This window comes from Chinchilla lanigera, unplaced genomic scaffold (genome assembly GCF_000276665.1).
Source record: "Chinchilla lanigera isolate Chin_1 unplaced genomic scaffold, ChiLan1.0 scaffold00056, whole genome shotgun sequence".
Taxonomy (NCBI): Eukaryota; Metazoa; Chordata; class Mammalia; order Rodentia; family Chinchillidae; genus Chinchilla; species Chinchilla lanigera.
In genome coordinates this window covers 3,722,579-3,745,601 of record NW_004955457.1, presented here as the reverse complement: position 1 = coordinate 3,745,601, position 23,023 = coordinate 3,722,579, and the positions used below count along the sequence as shown (strand labels likewise).

The following is a 23,023-nucleotide window of genomic DNA, read 5'->3' as shown; positions in this document are numbered from 1 at the left end:
TTTTTTTTTGTACTGGGAATCAACCTCATGACCTCAGGTTTACCAAGCAAACACTTATGCTGCTGAGCTATATCCCTGGGATTTTATTTTATTTTTGTTTCATTTTGTTTGTCTTTTTGAGACAGGGTCTTGCTATGCAGTACAGGCTGGCCTTGAGCTCATTTGCATCCCAAGCTGGTTCTGAACTCACAACAATCCTCCTGCCTCAGCCTCCTGAGTACTGGGATTATAGGTGTGCGCCACCATGCCTGGCCTTACAGTATGTTTCTTATCATTCAAAAACTTATCTAGTCCTGTCCTTTCTCCTCTATAACATGATAAATGAATGAAAATTATTTTTGTCATTTAAGTATGCAGAGGCTAACTCAATAGTGTGCTAGTATTTCTTGGTAACATACCTTTAGTCAATGAGAATATAGTGTTTCTCAGACTTTAGTAATCAGAGTCACTCGAGGGAAACTTAAAACCCTTCACTGGGCCCCAATCCCGAGTTTCTCACTCCGTGGGTCTCAGCTGAGGCCCAACTTGTGTTTCTTTGTTGATATTGCTGGTCCTTTAAGAACTGAGTCAAAAATGTGATACACTATGTGAGGTTAGTGTAGTGAGATAGCTGACTAAGCAGGTTTTCTATTAAGCCTGTAATTAGGACCAGCGAAGTGGCCTTACACTTAGTACAGAGTGTTGTTTTTAATTATCAGCTTGCTGTATGTAGCACATAAACAAGCAACTTAGAGTAAACATCCTTCCAACTTAAAGTAAACCATCCTTCCAAAATCACTCCCACTTGAAGCAAATTTCAGTGTACATTTGTAACCTTAACCAAGCCATCTAGAATATGTAGATTTTTAAGATATTATGTTAAAAGTTTCCCCAAATTCTTTTTCTTATAAACAGGTGTATTTTGTCCTTCTTCCTTACATATTCTTGCACACAAATACATTTATGTTTGCTATGTAACTTATGACTGTAAAAATTGAAGTTAGTATCATATTACCTAAATTAAATTTCATAATACTAGACTCCCTCTTACAGAATAATTTTGGCATATAATTTTCAAATATATAATATGTAAAACCTCTGAGAAAATTTCCAAATTAGTCTAGCTTTTCATTTTTATTTTATTGCACAGTTCTTTAACTCATGTTCAAATAGAAATTAACAATAAATAAAAAAATCTAATAAATATAGATTTTTCTAAGCAATAAACTCATAATCATTAATTAATTATCCATCTGTCAAACTGCACTAGAAAATATCATCAGAGATTCTGACAGAGAAAATACAACAATATTTTTGAAATAGTTATGTTATATTTTGGTAAGATAATTTTTAAGCAAGAGCTATAATCATAATTAATACATGAGAATTTACTCAATAGTTGAGGTATGTTTAAAACTGGCATAGATTTCAATATTTTAGTAATACTGATTTTAGATGTGGAAATACATGTGACAACTCTTTGAAGACTATTTTAATATATGGAAAATTGTTAAAATAGCACATTTTGTAGAATAAAAATGGGACTCAAGTATAAAATATTTCAGAGAAACATATTCTTCTTCTAATTAGAGAAAAGGAAGAAAAAAACACAATGCTTCCTATTCAAATTTTTACTGGACTATATTATTTTTAGATTCCTAATTTCAATCATTCAAAATTTTTTACCCATATCATTTCCAAAATTTTTCCTTCTATCATTATTTATTTGTAAGTAGCAATTTAGTAAAACAATCCTCAATAGAGGCTATCTTTGAAAGAAAGAAAATAACATGTTTATGAAGGAATCTCTAAATTCTGAACCATTTGCATTTACCATTATTTCATCACTTTTATAGTGATCATGTCCTAAATAAATAATATAATCAGCATTCCTTTCTTCACCCCCAATATCCCAATTTTATCTCATATATCAGACTATGAAGCTATTTCCAGTTTTAAAATGTACATTTTATACTCATTATTAATGTAGAAGAACAAGCAATATCAATAATTTGAAAATCTTGTTAACCTGGCCTTCTATTTACTATTTTAATAAGACAATAGTTCTAACATATCTAATTTTCATTGTCTGGGAACATTACTACACAGTGGGATCAAAATTCATATAAAATTACTATATTTTGGATGCAAAATATATAGATCATTTTCACTGTGGTTAAATAATACTCCTTCTTATAGGGCACATGGTAAAATTCATAAGAAACATCATGCCAAAAATTCTTCCATCAGATCCTTTATGAACTATGAACTATATAAACTGATAAGACATTATCGCCATAATAATTGTAGACTGCTAGCATTATGTATCTTAAACCTTAAGAGAAAAAGTAACTCGATATTGAAGCATTTCAAGAAAGAATTGCTTTACGACACTTAATCAGCCACTGAATGAGAGAAATTAGAAAAATGAGATATTTCTCAAATTTTTTGTGATTGTGTAAAACAAAAACCCTGAAGATTAACTGAATGAAATATAAAGTTTTAGGTATTACGAAGCTTTCACAAGAGTGAGAGCTGTGATGTTTTTGAAGAGATTTCATGATATGGTCCACTGTTCAGCTGAGTCCACCAAAAGCTTTCTTAAACCAGCTTCATATCTTAGTTTTCAGTCACTGAACAGTACCTTAGAGTTTATTTCTGTTCAGCTGAGATATACTATTATGGTATCTTTCAAGCTGCACTTAGAAAATCTGTGAATAAAAGCATAGGCAGCATTTCTCATAAAAATCAATAAATAGCAGATATTTAAATGTTTTGAAGTGTTCCTTATTTTACACATCCCACAGTAACACTGTATATTATCTTTATAGTAAATGTATATTTGTTATTTGTGAAATATTCCTTACCTGTCAAGTTCTTTAGTCCAAGTTCCTGAAGTCCAAAGTTTCCATCTTTTCTATAGTTGAGAAATATCGCCAAGGCATATCTGTCTTCATAAAGTTTTGTCCCACGAATAATCCGTAAGTTCTCCAAAGGCAGGTAACGAAACTGGTTAAGAGCCACTAGTACATAGCCTGTGACTTCTCGGATGGACTGAAAAGACACAAACAATTTCCTGTGTTAAAACAGTGCAACCATTTGTCAGTATATGTATATAGTCATTTAAATTAAATGAATTTAGCTCTAATTTTTGGTTTTTAACTTAATACACTAATCTACACACTATATTCTCATTCTACAACATAGTCACATTCATATTGGAGTGTAATACATGATGTGAAAGGGGCAGAATCTTTTTTGAAGTATTTTTAAAAAGCTGATGATGTGCAAAAAATAAAACAATGGATTTTGCTGTGTGAGGCACTTCTCATACCTGAGGTTGGAATACAGTCAAAGGAATATAGTCTCATTCACAGGCCGAGTACTGTTCCGTAAGGACACATAACCATCAATCAACCTTTACATTGAATAGCAAGTTGGTAAACTTATTGCATATAAAACACTGCTGCATAATTTGTAGACTTTCGTACAGATTTTAAATGGCCATGTTTCTGTTTAGTGCTGTATTTATCAAAGAATATTAGGTCTGTATATCTCTGGGGTACATATTTATAAACAGCATGTGTTAAAAACTTATTATCTCTAAACTCATTATACCACATTTTTTATTTTTACTAATATTTAAATTTAATTGTTTATATCAATTACTTGAAAGCCAATGAGGTATTTTAAACAAAACTGTCATAAGATTGTAAGTTTTATCTAGAGTTATCATCTAGTAAAATGATCAAAATGATCACAAAAGTTATGCCAGTATATATTAATCAAATGAAAAAACAAAAATAATTCAAAGGTGCTGAAGTATCCCAGAAACACCAGTGTTCATCTTTTTTCTGTATTTACTCTCACCCCCTTAGGAATCTTATACTGCTTCAAATTTGGCGATCTCCAAATGTTTCTCTCTACTCTCTCCCTTAAACCCTAGACTTATAAATCCAACAGCCTACTCAGTATCCTCTTTTTTATTAACTTTATTGGTACAATTTAGATATACATAATGATCATACTCATCACAGGGAATTTGTTCCTTTATAGATATATCTTGATTCCTTTTTTCCCTAAACTACTCCTCTCCCTTTTGCCCCTCTTCCCCTCCTTATCTACAAAGATTTACTTCCATTTGCATGACTAATATTCTTTTCAGCTACACCTATAAAAAACGGATCTTTCATTGCCATCCCTACATCAGTCTTACATATCTTAGTTGAGGTTAATCCATCCTGGTTTTCAAGTCAAAACAATAGGTTCATCTCCCTCATGCAGCAAATGTGATCCATTCTATTTGTTGTCTTTGAAAAATGATCAAGAATTCATGCAGCAGATGTGATCCATTCTATTTGTTGTCTTTGCAAAATGATCAAGAATTCAACCATTTCTGTCTGTTGCTAGGACCTGACCCACCATTGTTTCTCATATGAGTTATTGCAACAGAGTTACCTGTACCTACTCCTGATCTCTATGCTCAAGCTAGTAGCAATGGGGACAATTTCTCTAAAAGTTTACCTTGAACTAATGCAATTGTCTTATGCATTTACATGTTGTTTACTTATCTGTCTGCTTTTAATCTATCTATATATATATATATAATTAACTTTATAAGGTCTTATAAGTGAATATGATGCTGGCAAAATGAAAGGGGGTGGAGGGAAGGGGAAAGAACAAATGTGTTGAGTACCTGTAGCAACAACCTACAATGAATGCAATCATTATGCCCTGCAAGAATATGCTAACAAAAGTCAAAAACTCAAAAGAAGAAGTTTCAAGTGCTCAAGTGTTTCTTGCACACTGTTTTAGTTACTTTCCTTTCATTGCTGAGACAAAATACCTGACACGGAGAATTAAAGAAGGAAAGTTATATTTAGCTCACAGTTTGTGGAGGTTTCAGTCTATAAACAGCTGGCTCCAAGGCAGAGTGGCACATGGCAGAGGGCAACAATTTATCAGAAGACAGCAAAAGCAACAAGAGCCAAAAGGGGGATGGGGAGCAAAACTCTTTTCCTCCCTTACATTGTATGCTGGCTGTCCACCCACACCCACACCATCTCAGTGCCCTCCTCTTGCACAGGCTCAGGATGAATACCAAAAAACATCCTACAGCAGGAAGAGTGTGTCCTTTTCACCCCAGGATGTAGAACTGTTGAGTCACTTAGCCAAGACTCTAGACTCCTCAAGTTGACACAGTGCATCACCCATAACATCACTTTGGCCTTTTTCTGGCTATGTCTGCCACTAGGCAGTCTGTGAATTCAAGTAATATATTCACTGAGTCTGCATTTCATTTCATACTCCAAGGCTTGTGATTCCTGAATAGTCACAGCTATTCAGAGCCTGTAGAATCATCTTCCTCTCTGTCCCCTCAACAGAGGAACATGAAGTCAATACTCACACATCTAGGAAGGATTGGAGAACCAGTCATATCAGTTTAAAGTGTAAGTATGCAGATTTTAGATGAGGGGCCAGTGTTTCTACTTGCTTTCATACAGATCATTCACAATTTAGGACAGAACAGGGTGGAAAAGAGGCTACATGCTGGAGGCTATTTTTCCTTATGTCATACCACATTCCTAAGGAGCCCTAAAATTAACCCTGGAGCTGACCATCCAGATTACTGCAAATTTTTTGTCATAGTAGGAAGATAAAGTATTGTATTTAATAATTCCTGCTTGAGAATGATAATTCTATTATAAAGAAAATGTTTATGAGCAAGGAAACAATGTTACTAACAGTTGTGCACTATTTTTGCACAGGAAGAAATTTTTGTAGCTTTTAATTGATAATGATGTGCCCTTTGGCATGGCTTTTGGACCCCATGTGAGCAGAAGTTTTTCAGTATTGAAATAGATTTGATCCATGAACAATATTGAATACATAAAATGATTAACTAATGTAGGCATAAAATATTTGAGACTCCATCTATGGTCTTGCCCAGGCCTCACAATTATTACACTCACGCATACTGCAATAATCACCCAGGAGAGTAGAATCCTATCAGAGGAAAAATGAAAAGGAAGAGACAAAGATGTCTAAAATGACTCATAGTTGGCATCAGTGAGGAAATCTGAGCAACCATGGGCATCGAGGACAGTGTCTGGAGTAAAGAGATGAATGCCCAATGCAAAAGAAAAAGTAAAAATCAGCAGTGGCATGCAGTTTTGGATACCACAGCTTACTTGATATTTCACTTTTTCATAGGAGATCTACAGCACTACAATTTTTTCATCAGTTTTTTTTCCACTGGATCAAGTATTAATTCTTTGAGTTGTTAGGAGGTAGATAAAAATATATTCTGGCATCATACAATCTCAGAAGTAAAATGTGTTCATTCATTATAAAAGTAATTTTATAAAAATAGTTTATTGTTTAACTTTTATATTTGAAGTGTTAAGTGCTCCAGGCCACGATGATTGCTCTAAACTGAACCTCAGAGGTTGAGGCTATATCAAATCCTTCCCTAGAATATGCCAGAACAGCCAACATTCTTTCTCTCATTCTTCTAACCCCATTTAGGAAGTGACTATTCCTATCAAAACCTGTAAAAAGACATTGGTATACACCAACAGGGCAGTGCTAGTGTGGATGATGTTGGGAGAGAGAATATAGATGAAGCACTCAGCCAAAAGAAATGGTTTACGAGAAAGAAGCAATGTTAAGTAGCAGTTATACAAAATTTGTTAGGTGGAGAATTCTTTCTGGCTATCAATTGTTACAAATATGCACTTGGTGTGTATTTTCCGCCAAACTTGAGCAGAAGCTGCAAATAAAACTACAAATATTAAGGGCTCTAGTATATGTGATAGGTTAGCTCCAAGAACAACACTGAACACAGAGTAAGATCAACTAATATCAAAGAGGAAGCTCCAAGCACGCCTAGCCATAAAAATATATATGTACAGTAGAGCTAAGAATATTTTGCATTCACACATTAATGTATTTATGTTTGTATTGTTTGTAAAATGAATACATTTTTCATTCTAGAGCAGGTGTTAAATTATTCTTAGAAACACTTTTGTTACCTTTTACAGAGTCAGATTAAAAGCAACAGTTACTCTTTGTAGGGACTTTGGTATGTTACAGTTGAGAGTTTGGTGCTCAAATTGAGTCCCTTTCATGATCATACTATGTATTATTCCTTGGTCATGAAGCAATAGTATGTGTAAATTAAATATTAACTCAATAAATATATTTTGTGACATGAACACTGGACAATATTATATTTCAATACTGGGAACACATGAGCATTTTTTTATTTTAAAGAGAAAAAAAGAAAAAAAATACAGAATTTCAAAAGAAAATAATAGGAGATTAACAATGCTTAATATATTATCTTCAAATTAGTTGCTTAGATTACAAAATGTAGGCATGCACAATTGATCAAACAATATAAGCACAATTTTTTTTCAACAAACTAAAAGAAGTCAGTAGTATAACTATCTTATCTATCATATATATATTTACATGTTGTTCTTTATTTTTGAGCAGTTTTTTTTCCCTTTCACAATATGTATTGTAGTTTTGGGGTCTTAATTATTTTTCAGTTTCATGGCGTTTTGAACAAACCCCGCCATAAGAATGTTCACAGTGAATCATTTGATAATGATACTGAAGATCCTGTTCACTTTATGCCTTGCATCCCTTTGTCCTACCCAAAAAATAATGCACATAACTGGAAATAAAAGATGATCACAAATCCCTCAATCCAGGATTTGTTTCTCTGATCTTTTATGTCTAAAAGGACTCAAGGAATCAGAGAATTTTTAAAAAAATTACAGAACACACATACCTAGTTCTAATATCTAAAAGCAACACAAGACCCCTTAATTTCGAGTTCTCTTTCTGTTTTCTATATCCTATAATCACATTTTTAATCTTTTTTTAAAACCTTTCTGTGTACAAACATTTCAAAATATCCCTAAAGGAAATTCTACAGTAGAATATGACACCTAATCGCTACTGACTGAAAATAAATTTGCAGGAAACAACAAAACATCCTACAATAGTAGGATGGCTTAATGCCAAAAAAGTCAATAATATGGTTTGAGCCAATATTGGCAGATCTGGTTAAAAAGTGAAGAGATCCAAAAGTGTAAATTCAGTGTTACGATATCTGATGAGGCCAGATAAAGATGTCAACTATTCATGTTCCTCTCCTTTCAGCTACCAGAAAGACTATAAGTAACATAACATTTTAGCTGTCTCAGAACTTTATTTGGAAATGGAAACATCTTTTAAGCTTATGGAAGTACAATATAAAGTTACAATGGTAGGAGATGTGGGTTTGTCTGCCAGGCTAGGTTGGCCTCAGAACCTAACCTTTTTATTTAGTAACTGTATGAATTTGATCAATTTGTTAAACCTCAATGGTCTTTAGTTTCCTTGTAAAAAGAGATAGCAATATCTCTACTAGAAAGCCATTGTAAGAACTGAATAATATAAAAAGTTTATAGGAAATGATAAGTGTTTAAGAGATGTTAGCCTGTATAAGTATATCTGATCACATTCAGACAGATGAACTGTCTGAGAACAGTTGGGTGAAAATAAAATAGTAATAAAAGCATTATATAAGAACTGTTATTTTTGAATTTCTCTGTTTTGAAATCTTCAGAATGTTTCTGTATCACCAATGCAACTTACAGTTTATTCCAGAAGTTTGCAAAGCTGTTTATACTCCGTGTGTGTGTGTGTGTGTGTGTGTGTGTGTGTGTGTGTAACAACTCTCTATGTAGACCCTAGCATTGAACAAACACTCATCCTTGACTGTTGAATAAAGTGAAATTGAAAGGTGGGAAGCAATACTTAAGGTCTTTGTAGATACTGTTTTTCTCGGAAAACGATTTTATGAGCTTACTCCTAGTGAAAACCATTCCTTGAACAATATAATCATGATTTGTGCCCATGGACCACAGTAGTAAATGGAAGTCATCAGAATGTCCTACAAAGAGAAATTCTTGACTTGAATTTTGACTCAGTGATAGTTTATCCCCAGAAACTCTGTATACTTTGTCAACTGAAGCTGGAATGCCTATCTAAAGACATATCTTCCTCCACACAGAGTACATTTCTGCTCAGTAAAGCTGATTGATTTCCATCGTCAATGTATGCGTCTATATCTGCTTTTTTCAGAGAGTAAATACAACTGAAGATTATTAAAACTCTCAATGTTTCAAAACTGTTCTAACACAAGAGACAACTTATTTGCCTCACAGCATAGAATGATGGAAAATAAGAAGTAAAGAAAATGAACAACGTGATCAACTTCTTATAGTATATTAGATATGTCTAGTGACAAAAACAGGACTTCTTTTCTAATTGAAAAAAATTAATAACCATCTTATGGTCAAATAATTTATACAGAATGTAAAATCTGTACATACAAACTTCTTGGTCATTTCAATGAATGCTATTTCAATATTAAATGAGATTTTATTAGCTCATCAGGTTATATTATTATCTGCAGATCATTCCAGAAAAGTCTCTTTTGCCTTTTTAAATTTGTATGTATTTAATTTCACAACTTTTTTTTCTTTTGGTACCAGAAATCAAACTTAGGACTTCATGCTTGCCAGGCAGGTGCTATGCCGCTGAGTTATATCCCCAGCTAATTTCACAAATCTTTAAGCAACTATTAATTGTTATAATTCATTTTCTTTTTCAACTGGTTTTCTAAAAACTAATCCTTTGTGGAAAGGTATAATAGCTCCTTAAATGTTTCTTCATCTATCTTGAGATGTAGAGTGATTGTAGTATCTCACAATTTCTGAATACATATTTAATCAAGGTTCAGGAACAATTTTATACTTATTAAAAGCAATTACATATCCTAGGCTAAGAGTGTAAAATTGTTTCCTAGATTATTTTCCTACTCAAATTATCCATCAAATCCATATTTGGTATTTATTGTTTTTTAAATGTAAGCATCTATTTGAAATATACCTATTTTGCTAAAATCTTCTGTAATGAGTTGATATAGCTCTGAATTCTTAAATTCTAACCCAGTGTCCTATGTACTAATATTAAACTGGACATAATTCAGAAAAAATACTAATATACTCCATCATATAGGACGTCCACAAATATAAAAGTGATTACTTTAGTCATTTGACTTGAATGTACATAAATCTGTAGTATCACAAAGAAGAGAAAGGAGGAAAGAATTCTGGTGGAGGGTTGAGGGAGTATAGACAGGATAGTGACCCCTCTGTTGGCCATGGCTACAGGATTTCTGTGCTCTCTGATGGTGACAAATGTAGTAGCATAGCCTCTGAATCAGTAAGGTTTTCAATTAAATTTCCCTCTGAAATTAATTTCTGTTACTGTCACTCCTAGTGTGTCTTGGGATATCTAAAGCAGAGACCATTCTTAGCTATGACATAATATTAAGAAGTATATGAGGAAAAATTAATAAGCATGTAACAGACATGCCATAGTCCTACTACTTACAGAGATAGTGTGTTTCACTTTGAAAATTTACTTTCAGTTCTCCCACTGTTTAAAACTCCAATGCTTATGCCACTCTGGCAAACAGCTACTCAAAGTCCGAACTAATTAGATTTGGAAAAATAGAGTAATGTGAAATGTCATGAATCTGACTGCAGTAGAGTAGAACTCATACTCATTATACTCAGCAGGCAAGAACAAGGAAGGGATAGAAAACTTGTTCCAAGCCATCTCAGTAAAATTTCTAACTCTCAATGAATATCAGTCCCTCAGGTGCTAGTGCTTCCAGAATTCTCAGTCTATCAGCTATTCACTCATCTCTGATTCCTCAGCCATCTACTGACCCATGACTTCTTAGTAGTGAACACCTCTAGTGTCACTGAAAAGAGAAATACTTAAAGCACCTTTCCAGAAGAAGCCATCATTTTCATTGTTCTTTATATTTTTTCGAAGATGGCTGGAGAGTTCTTAATAGTCCCTCTCATGTCTATATTTCCAATTGGTCATCCATCTCCTGACCTTACCATGACTCTATGTGACAGCTAAACTTAATGTGTCAACTTGATTGGTTTGAGAGCTGCCCAGTAAATTAAAGCACTCTTCCAGATATGTTTGGTTCGGTCATGGAAAAATGACCTTAAGGTCTATATCTGGACCCTCACTGGCACTGTTCCCCTGCTCTACTTTCTGTGCTTCTAGGCACCATGAACTAAACTTCTTTGTTCCTCCATGCCTTTTTGACATGATGTTCAGCCTTAGAACCAGCCAACTATGGACTAAGTCCTTGAAACAGTGAGGCAAATTAAAGGTGTAGATGTCAGGTATTTTGTTCCAGTGACAAGAAATCTGACCAATACAGAAAACCCATAGAGAGTGGAGCCATTGCAATTATACTATCTGATCATGTGAATTAGAGCCTTTGGATCTGGTTTGTGGGCATTTGGAAAGGTTTAGAGATGAAGGTTAGAGAAGCCTTAGAATGCTAAAACAGAGTAATATTGGGAATTCTGGTAGGAGCTCAGAAAATCAAAATGATGATAGGGATGCAAAGAGTAAAGGGAGACTCAGGTGGTTTTAGTTGGGAACAAGGACCCCCATTGGAAATCAGGCTAGACGCCATGTGTGTTACACTCTGTCTGGAAATTAGTCTTCATTTTTCCCACACCCTGAGATTCCACTGAAACTCAGATTAAGGAAGGTGGAGTAATTGATCTATCAGAGATAATTCACAGGTAGCCAAACATGCAGGTTGTGCCTGTTGCTGGCTGTTTTCAGTCAGATTTAGAGCGAGAATTGGAGACAAAATTCAGAGCTCAATTTTGGACCAAAACAAATTGTGTAATACTGGGATCAAAGGAGGTATAGTTGCTAAAGACATCAGTATTCTTAATAAGAAACAAAGTACTTTGTACAGGAATAAATAGAAAATTGCTCTGTAGGTAAGACTGGACTCATTTTAGGCCAAAAGGAAGAAAAACATAAACTTTCATTTCAGAAGCTAGAACCTGGGAGCCCTGCTTAAGAAGGGCCTCCCAGGGCATTGGTTTCTTAGGACTCGTTTGACTTTCACTCAGCCATTCAGATATTCAAAGGACACTGTATCCATGATCTGAGGGGGTCTGGTTACTGCTGTTTCTAATAGCAAACCTTGGTATCATCCATGTGATGCTGGTTTCCTTGGCATGCAGAGTGCAGAGCTGTGGGGTCAGGAAGGCTTCCACTCAGATTTCCAAAGAAAGTTGAGGTGTCAGACAAAAGATCCTGAGAGGGCAGTGTGAAGTTGTGGGAATAAAGTGAAACTTGCAATGGAGACCACAGAGAATTATAGATGCAAGGAACTTGAAATATTTGCTAGAAAAGCTGCAGATTGTGAGTGGAGCCAGCCCAAAAGAAAGGCTGCCTCAGCCAAACCAGTAACATCGCAAGGTGGGAACTCTTTGGAACTCAAATTTTAACACCTTGTGCCCTTCATGCCAGATATAGAACTACAGGACTTAATGTTTGCCATCCTGGGTTTTGATCTGGCTTTGCTCAAATTCTTTTCTATCCCTCCATTTTCCCTTTTAGAATAGGAATTTTTGCCCTAAGTTGCTGTACCTTAGGATTATGTAACTTGTTTATGATTTTTAAAGAACTTCATCGAAAATATTTTCCATTAAATTCTAGAAAATATTGGAGAACGGACTTTTGAAAAATTCTGGAAGTGTTGAAATTTTTAGTAAGGGATGTTTCCAGTTGTGAGCAAGATACTTGCACCATGTTAGGAGGAATTATGGCTTTGCTTTTATTTGGAGATTAAGGATGTTTTAAGGAGATGTATTTATGGTTGTTAAATTGGCAAAGGGTAGGATGTGACAGTTATGCTTAACTGTGTCAACCTGATCAGCCCAGGAGCTACACAGAAGATTAAAGCACACTCTGGGTATATGTGGGGAGGTTCATGGAGGCATGACTTTGGTTTCTAAATATGGAGCCTCGCCCCTTCCTCTCTGGTGCTGTTCCCCTTCTCTGCCTCCTATCAATGATGAACTAAGCTTCTTTGTTCCTGTTATGTGCTTCTGTCGTGATGTTTCTGTCTTGGAGCCAGATGATCACAGACCCAATCTCCTGAGACAATGAGAAATATTAAACTTCTTCTTTAAATAAGGGGTGTCAGATATTGTATCCGAGCCCTGCAAAATCTGACTAATATATTCTGTACCATGGACTTGTTATTTTAGAATTAGATTTGTTAAGTTAAATGAAATTTGGCATAAAGCTACCTACCTACTTTGAGTTCCAGCATAGCGTACTGCAACCTAATTTAGTAGGAAAACAAATTACAACTAAGAATTTATTCTCATAAAATGTAGCCGAGTTTTTTCCAATCATAGCAGTTAAGCTCAAATGAATCACATGATGCAACAAGATCAAACTAAACCCATGAAAGGCAGATGTCTCATCACACCGTGTCCAAACAGAACAAATCTGAAGCTGTATTCAACTAAGCTATTTGTCTCTGGCACTTCTTTTTCTGTCTATACAAATTGATTGGTCAGGTAGCTAGAAGGAGCAATTTCAACATGCCTTATTTCTGTGTGCTGCCTAATTCATGAATCCTTTGTTTAAAAAACTCAACTAAATGTAATTGACACAAATATTTTACAGCATTATAAGAAATAAATCTGAGATTCTATGAGTACACTTACAAAATTACATATATTTCAATTTCAAGTATTGATACATAAAAAAATAAAATTATTGTCCCTGATTACATACACACACACACACAAACACATTACTTTGATTTTATACAGATAGGACTACATTTTAAACCTGAATGTCATATTTACACTTTATGTAATACTTTTCCAATTATTTAAGGATATAATACTAATATTTTTATACACATGAAGATACATACAGTAAGCTCCAATGATCTTGGGAAAAAAATTTTAACTGAAATTAGATATACTGCATAAGTAATTAGTATTAAGACTACTTGTAATCTTTGCATTAAACTTTTTTGAGGTATCACAGAATTTGAGCCAAACAAAACTTTTTGGTTGTCAGCACTTCTGTGCAACTGAAGAAACACATAAATGAAAACTTTATAATTATTATTTATACTGTGCATGTGGTGATTAATATTCTCTCCCATAGAGAAACAAACTGGCTAGCACAACACAGCCCAATACTTAAATTAATTTGCTGCAACCTGACATATCTCAGCTTTATCTTTTGTCTGAATTACTTACTGATGTTGCACAATTTATTCAACCTTTCTGTACTCCTCACAAACTGTCAATCAACTAATATGCAAATATTTACAAATATTTTGTGTAGTTTTGCAGTAGTAAATGATATAACAACATATGCATTTGATATTAAAACTGATTAATTGAAAATCAGTCCTACATAGTACATAAAATTTTGGCCTTAGAATGTCTATTTTAAGGTGTATTGTGATCCACTCCTGAAATTACATGTTGAAGCACAAACTCCCATACTTCAGAACGGGAATATATTTGGAGATAGCTTCATTAAAAAGATAATTAAGTTAAGCTGACTTCTTTAGTGGGAGCCCTGATCTAATGACTGGTGTTCTTAAAAGAAGTGGGAGTTAGACATATACAGACAGGAAACAATTCAAAGACAGAAGCCAAAAATGGTCATGTACAAGCCAGTGAAGAAGATCCCAGAGGAACCCAACCCTACTAACACCTTAATCTCGAATTTCTAGGCTCCAGAACTGTTAGAAAATAAATATTTTGGTTAAGCTACCTATCTGGGAGATTTTGTTAAAGCAGCTAATGAAAACTGACATATTGCCCAAATCCATATCCTAGCATTTAGCTGTGTTATGTTGGGTAAAATATTTTATCTTTCAGTTTTATTATCTATGACATGAGTGTCCAACCCTTGTCTTGCTGGGGCCGCAATAAGTGAAGAGGAATTGTCTTGGGCCACATATAAATACACATAATGTAATTATCGTAGATAAATAACAAAATTATTTGACACGTTTTGTACTTCCTATGTAACAGTAGCTAGTATTTTAGCTTAATAAATTATTTTATAAAATAATACAAGCTTATATTTTATAATTAAATACTGAACTTTCCAACTCCCCCAAGTGTGAACAGGTGTGCACAAGGTCAGGTGGCAGGAAGTCAGTGGTAGGCAAACTAAGGAAACTTCATTTGTTTTTACAGCTCTTCCACATCCCTACCATGACTGCCTGAGCTCTGCATCCCCTAAGATCAATAGCAGCATTAAATTCTCATAGGTGTGAACCTGCTGTAAACTGCACATGTGAGGAATCTAGGTTGCACCTTCTTATGAGGGTATAACGATGGATGATCTCAGGTGCAGCTGAGGTAACAATGCTAGCACTGGAGATCAACTGTAAATACAGATTAACACTAGCAGAGAAGTTTGACTGCATAGAGACCAGAATAAACCAGTTGTTCACAGACTCATGCATAAACCCTATCAGTGAGTTGCAAGTGACAGTTAAGCTGCATCTCCTGGCAGGTTTTAAGTCAGAATCTGACACTTATTTTAGTCTGCATGTCTCCCACTTATTATGTTATTTACTTAATTCTGCATTATAGTGAGCTGTACAATTATTTCATTATATACTACAATGTAGTAATAAGAGAAATCAAGTGCACAATAAATGTAATACACTGAAATCATCCCAAACCCTCCTTCCCTCTCTCCATGTCCATGGAAAAATTGTTTTCCATGAAACTGATATTGGAGACTCCAAAATATTGGAGACTGCTGATTAAATAAGAAAATGTACATGGCTATTTACTAGCAAAAAACAGTTGTCTACACAGCTGTACACATGTGTAGGTAGGTTGAAATACTATTATCAGTAATTGCTGCATGAGCTTCACCTTATACAAAAAGTTTGCTTTGACTGACTGTGTGGATAGCACAGGTGGCAGAATCAGCACTGTAGTGCATCCTCTTCTATAGAGGGTTCTGTTGTCACCCACACACTCTATACAATAGAGCCATGAAAAGTATCCCTATAATATATAAAAAGTTCACCAACTTATAAGGCTTCATCCCTAGCTGTCCAGGTTTGCATGCATGGATTGGACATGCCTGACTATCACGTGAAAGCAGCCAGATCCAAAATTTCTAGGAATATTTTGAGAAATGAATTGTTTTATTGTTGTTGCAAAAAAGCTCTGGATCAGAGCAGCAAATGATATTAGTTTTTATTATTTTTCAGAATTTATAATCTGAACCTTTCTTCCATGTGCTGACCTTGATACACAGCACATATAAAAATGTCTTTCTACATTTCTAAAAGAATAGTTATGATTCAGCACAAAGTTTGGAAGATAAAACTGCTTGCTTCCATTTCAATCCACAATTGAGAGTGTCAGTTTTATGTTTAAGGTCTCTCATAAATGCGATTTTTCCCTCTTTCAAAATTCAAGAGGAGGGAAATGGCCTTTCCTACATGACGTCTGACAACAGCTGCTCAAAAGCATATGGGAAATGGCCACTGAGAATTCAAAAGTGAGAGGTGACCACATCTGCGGCGATGCTGTTGCTACTTTTAAATGAAAAGGGTGAACAATTTCAGAACCAGGAGAGACAAAGTATCAAAGATTTGACAGGATGTCAGAATGCACTTTACTATCTGCCAAAACATTTGAGCACAAAAGCACAAAACAAAAGACTTAATTAATTTATAAATAACAAATGCTTTTTTCAGGCGTCTCCCTCAACAAGGTCTGATGTTATTTACAATGCCCGTAATGGTTTGACATAGAATTGGTATTCTAAAGACATCTGCAGAACAACCAGGACAACAAATATTGAAGCCAGCGATTTACGCACTAGCAATTAAAAAGCTTTCATATTTAAGTATTCCTATACAAATAATCAGTTTCTAAGTAGCTATTTATCATACCTAAAATTATATTAACTTGTGTTTAGATTTTCTGTGTGTGAGACATTTTTATGTGCTCTACGTTATCTACCGGTCACATTGCTCTAAGTATCGTCTCAGTTTCAAGATGAAGAAACTAAAGTAGAAAAATTTGTCCAAAGTCACACTGAAAAAAGTGAAAGGAACATTAAAATAAAAAGATGATAACACCTCTCCCAAAAAAAACACAGTAAGATCTTCTTCCTGATGTCAAAAATCCGAATTTCTTTCAAACTATAGTGACAATCACTCCTTGTCAAAATGAATGTGCACCAATACAGTCTAAATTGTGAATTAATAATATGTCATGGTTTCTTTGTGACAAACATTAGTTCTGCAAGAATATTTCTTAAAAGTAACTGCAGTATGCTTCCACTATTTCTAAAGGCAAAATCTGCTCAAAAATGTATTCCCAAACTCTCTAAAGATCTTGAAATCAACAATGTCTTAGATGTTAAGAAAGCAAGGACCTTTCAAAACAAACATGCTAAATCAAATAAGATTCTGTGTATAAATTCACAATGAAATTATTATCAAATGATCCTAAAAGGATTAACTTCCAGACTACTAATAGCTTTCCCAGGAAGAGAAGTAAAAAATGCAAGTACTTTAAATTTAGGAAGTTGCTTCTTAGAGGAATGTGTCATATTACTTAGCTGAACCTAGGATTCTTAATTAAAAATAAGTAAGAAAATGTTTTCATTAAATGTGGAAAATAAACAATACTGTTCAGCAAAATTGGCACACAGTAGGTACTTAGTAAATATGAACTTGACTTCCTTTCCCCTACAAGGCCTTAAGGCCCTATGCTTTAAAAATCCAACAATTTATTTCAAATGTTTATTGTCTACCTTCAAGAGAGAAGTATTGTTCAAGCTATTGAAGATTTGTGGTATAAAAAGCAAAACATACCAAAAAACCCTACAAAACTAAAAAAGAAGACATAATCCCACTCTCGTGGAAGTAACTTTTTTCATCATTTCCAGTCTGCCTAGGGGGCCACAGCATTGGCACCAAAGAAGGAAGTCTGTCCTGAAAAAACTTTACCATAAGATCATAGCTAATTCTTCTTTGATTCTTTAGACAGAATTGATTGTAAATTTTATGTCATTTATTTATCTTGTTTTAAAATTATCACATATTCTGTTTACACAATATCCCCTTCCATTTCTGAGCATTTTCACTTTTATTTTGACACGATTTCTTACTGAGAAGTGCATTCGTACATATGAATAATTGTGTATATTTGTATACAATTTGTAGTCTCAAGTAAACAATTTCATCATCCATTATTTGCCTCAATTTTTCCTTTTTGTTGGAAGTTCATCATGAAGAAATCATTATAGTATCTCTGACCTGGGCATAGTGATGTGTGCCTGTAATCCCAGTACATGGGAGGCTGGGATTTCTGAGGTAGGAGGATCGCTATGAGTTCAAGCCCAGTTTGGGCTACATAACAAGACCCAACCTCAACAAAACAATCAAAGTACCTTCCAAGGTAGCATATACATTACTCACAAGGTGAAAACTATACGTTGACCTCCCTAAGTTGTCTATTTTCTTTCCACTCATTCACACACTGTAATTAGAATATATTACAAGGAGACATGACGATGTATGAAACATGACCTGGAGCCTCAGTAGGTCATCACTGATGTGGAAGACAGACATGGTGAGCAAAAAGGTAATAAAACCTTATGACACAGCAATGGAACTATTGTAAGGATTCCCATTAAGAAAGTGTTAGAATAGTACCCTGTGAATAAACAAGGTTGAAGTACCTAACTGCCATAGAGACATTAAGGAAGCTTTTGCAGAGGAACAGGCAATTACCTAAGCCCTAAAAGGTTATTTACTAAGTGTTGCCCAGGCATGTAGCTCCTAGACTGTGGTTTTGGGCTAAAACAAAACAAAACAAAACCAAACCATATTTCAGAATCTGAGTTTGAAGCAAAAAGTGGACAAGATGAGCCTGGAGACTCTGACCATACCCGAAAATGAGGTAGCTCTCATGAACTGCTAAGGCCATGGCAAAAAGATAGAGCAATTTGAGTCTCAGAAATAATAATAATTACATCTGATTGAAACCCATCAAATACATTTAAATCAGTTTATAGTAATAACATTAAATGACATTCTTTGCTTATTTTAAATAATAATAAAGGACAGATTAATTTTCTTTAAAATGTGCATGTAAAAGGACATGGAGCATTCATCCTTTTTTCTATATGAGTCAGAACAGTGAGTTACCCAACAGTAAAAGCAGTGTGTTAGTCTGCTTGCGCTACTGTAACAAAGGAGGGATCTCTCTGGGAGCTCTGTTAATAGAATGTGAGTCTCACTCAGGAAGATGTCACTACCGTGGCCCAATCACCCAAAGCTCTCATATCTAATCCATTCTTGGAAGTAGGTTTCAACATGTGAGTTGCATGGGGACACCAATAGTCAGTTTCTATAAAGCAGTGTGTCCTCATAAAGTATTCAAAACAGTAAGTGAGAAATAAATGTTAAAATCCGAGTATTTATATGAGAAATATACCATGCTGATGTAAGTTATTAACAGAAGGGAAAACTGAGTGTGAGCTATAGGGAATGCTGCATTTTATTCATAATTTTCTAATAAACCTAAAAGTGTTCTAAAAATAATTTTAAAAATTAGAGCACTGCCATTCATAAATTTCTCATGAGTAAGTAGTCCTAAGTATTCAACATAAATGTCTAGTAAGCAAACACTCAGTAACTGAAAACTGTTGGGAGACAATTCTGCATGGAATTTCTGCATGGTTTCTACAAATGTTTTTCTTGACAATTTTTTTCATGAATTATTATAAACTAAGCAACGCGATAATGTAAAGATAGTTCCCTTGGCATGACAGAAGACAAATCTGTTAGCAGTCCTGTTTGTAAGACTGGTGTTTTGTAAGCTCAGGGTTTCTGACCTGTGACACAAATCTATCTTCCATAGCATCGTCCACCTTTTGCTACTTCTCAGTCACCCACATGGGATTTGCTATGAGAGGTGATGAGAATCTACACAGACCTGAAGTGTCTGTTCATTGCTGCACCGTGCGGGTCTCACATCTTCCTGATGCAAGTGACAGACTAACTTGTTCACTGCAAGCAGGCTAAAGTCAGATACTCGTTGATTCTGGACGACAAGACACCTCCTGCTGAAGGAACACACCACCAGCAATTGTTTTATCAAAGAGATTAAATATGAGTATGACACAGCCTCTGCCTATAGCTGCCAATTTGGTGGAAGTACAGAAAACAGAGGAAAATTTAAAATTTTGCCATGACTGTACAATTGATACAACCCAGGCTCAGGAAAATGCTACCAAAAACCCCCAAAACCAAAAAACCTTTAGGTCTTCAACTAGGTTAATTTTAATGGGAAGAAAAGAAGAAGGAAGAAATAAAGTCCTCAAAGAAATAAAAATCTTCAGAAACATACAAGATCAAATCATAGTGTCTATGGACATTTGGTGATTAAACGACAAAGAAGCACAAGCAATTTATGTAAAATAAAGAGTGTGGTTACTTTCAAGGAAAAAAAAACTTTTGAGGTTAAGATGGAGTTTCTCAGGTAGCTAGCAGTGTTCTATTTCTTGATGTAAACTAATAATTACAATGCTGTATGCCTTTTCTAATCCCTTTCACTATTCATTTGTCCTGCTAGCTGTGCAGTATGTGTGTTATATGTGCAGCATTTGACACCAGGCATAAAGGTATAAACAAAGAAGGACATAAAGATGTCCCTTGCTTTCCACATCTTGCAACTTGATGTATGAAAATAAGAAGCAAGCAGTTTCTGATGGCACAGTACTTGCTATCCAATTCTCTCTACTCAGCCTGTGGAGCTGAATTTATTAGTGAAGAACACCTGTGCAATTCAGGCGGTGAGAATATGTTGTCTGAGTCAAGGCTGTTGTTGTTCACAGGTCTGACTCGTGAGTGGAACATAAGGTGATGAGAACAAGCAGATATTTTTGAGAAAAGGAAATGTAGGAATTCTAAGAGCTGCGGAAGGCAATGGGGAGTTAGTGACAGTGTAAGGAAGGGAAATTAGGCTACGGTTGATTTTGTTTGTGCAATCACCTCCCTGGTTACAGTGTGAAGATGGAGTGGCTGTAGAGAGACAAGTTAAAAAATTCTTGCCAGGTCAGAGGTGACAGACAGTTAATACACAATAGACAGATCTGATGTTGGGGGATTTTTTATGACACAAAATAAGTGTTTCAGGAATGCGCTAGAACAGGGGATTGAGGAAGAATAAGAATTAAGAAGTGAAAGAAGGTTACAGCTGGAAGACATGACATGGGCTGGCCATTACACGAGACAGGGAATCAAACTAGGAAGCTCATATTCCCGAACACTGTATGAAATCCTGGCTATCTGAAGCTAAGCAAAGACTGTCATACTTTGGAACTCTTTGAAATAATATTAATATCCGTACATCTATTAAAGCTAGTAGGAAATAATAGGCAGGGTGCCTCATGTGATTTTTCTGTGCACTTCGTATTCTTAATTTAAAAATATATTATAAACACCTGTGATTTCACACGTATTTACAGACAACAGATTATATTATTCTTTACAGAGGCATAAAACAGTGGTTCTCTAATGGCATGTTTTGGGCCCCAGAACACATTCAGCAATGTCTGGAAATACACGTGACTCTCACACTTGGGGTGTGGTTTTGCTACCGGCATCCAGTATGTAGATATCCAGGATGCTATAGACAGCATAAATTCTCCAGAAAGCCCTCTCCTCCCTTCCTCCCCACCAGGCAGAGAATTATCCTGTCCGAACTATAACTAATGCCAACGTTGAGAAATCTTGGTACTGGGTTACTAATTTGAGTCAACTATTTAATAATATTGCTTAGAAAGCTGACTTAGGGATATCCTAGAAGGAAAACATTGCCTGATAATGTACTACTAGTATGATACCTAAAATATTTACACATTTTGAAGACAATTTGCATTATTATTGTTGTATTAATATCTATTTCTTAAACTGGATTTTTCACACTACATATCTGAAAAATATGAACAATCAGAAAAATAGCTAGATGTACAGGCTGATAGCAATGGCTGGAGGGGTGGTGGATGACTAGGTAAATATCTATCCATACAGGTAAAATATATATAAGTAGGCCAGTCTCCCTCTGTCCCTCCTGCCCTCACTCTTTCCCTTCTTCTTTTTCCTTTTTCTTTTTCACTGCCACTTTTTAACCTAATTTTGCAGTAGCAAATTTTTCTACGTTGTTTTATTTTCATTCCCTGTTAAAATTTTTGCCTAAAATAGCTTGGATATATTATGGTTAAAATGGCTCTATAGACACTTCCTTTATCCCCTATAGAAATAATTTTCCTTTCTCCCTGAGAAGGTATATACACTGTTCTCAGGAACCAAATTACATTAAATATAAAAATACTAATTGTCACTTATGGCAAAAAATGAAAATAAGAGCAGATTTTTCCTATTACAGATGCAACAGACAAAATGCTTTTGACCAATTTTTTAGTTATTCTTATTTATAGTATTCCCTTTAATTTATGTCAAATATATCACAATTCTTGCTCATAGACTATTACCTATATTGCATAAATGCAAGGCCATTGCTGATGACTTACTGTATTCCTATAATTAACCACTCTTGTACTACCATGAAATAATTTTTTATAATGTTGCATAATTAAAGAGGAAAAGATAAGAGGAACAGAATGTTAAGACACTTCACTGGCCAGAGTTATACTGAAAATATTACATTTTCTAAAATTGTACCAATATTCACAATATTTTTTCCAAGACTCTGCTATAGACATTAGGACAGATGCAAAAGTAAACAACTTGCTTGAAAAAGGAAAAACTATAGTTTAAGTCCTTGGCATTAAACTTAATGCATCACCAGTATGAAATATTACTATAACTTGTATTATAAAATTTAATACATACAAAATATACACAACATATGCACACTAGTATATGCCATATATACATACCACCTTCAAAAATATTACTCTCAAATAGTCACATTTGAATAAATGTTGTAGGGTTTGGGGGTTTAACTCAGCGGCAAAGTGCCTGCCTGGCAAGCACAAGGTCATGAGTTCAATTCCTAGTACCGGAAGAAAAACTAAAAAA

General features: G+C 34.7%; 1 protein-coding gene across 5 annotated transcripts in view; it reads right to left on the bottom strand.

Annotated features, from left to right (window-relative positions):
- Positions 1-23,023, bottom strand: part of Erbb4 (erb-b2 receptor tyrosine kinase 4) — a gene marked incomplete at its 5' end in the record, with an annotated part of 1,058,248 nt that overhangs the window by 490,551 nt on the left and 544,674 nt on the right. For all 5 annotated transcript variants that reach the window (XM_005396938.2, XM_005396940.2, XM_005396937.2 and 2 more), the window contains 1 exon segment: positions 2,847-3,033. In XM_005396938.2, coding sequence (XP_005396995.1) covers positions 2,847-3,033 — 187 coding nt within the window.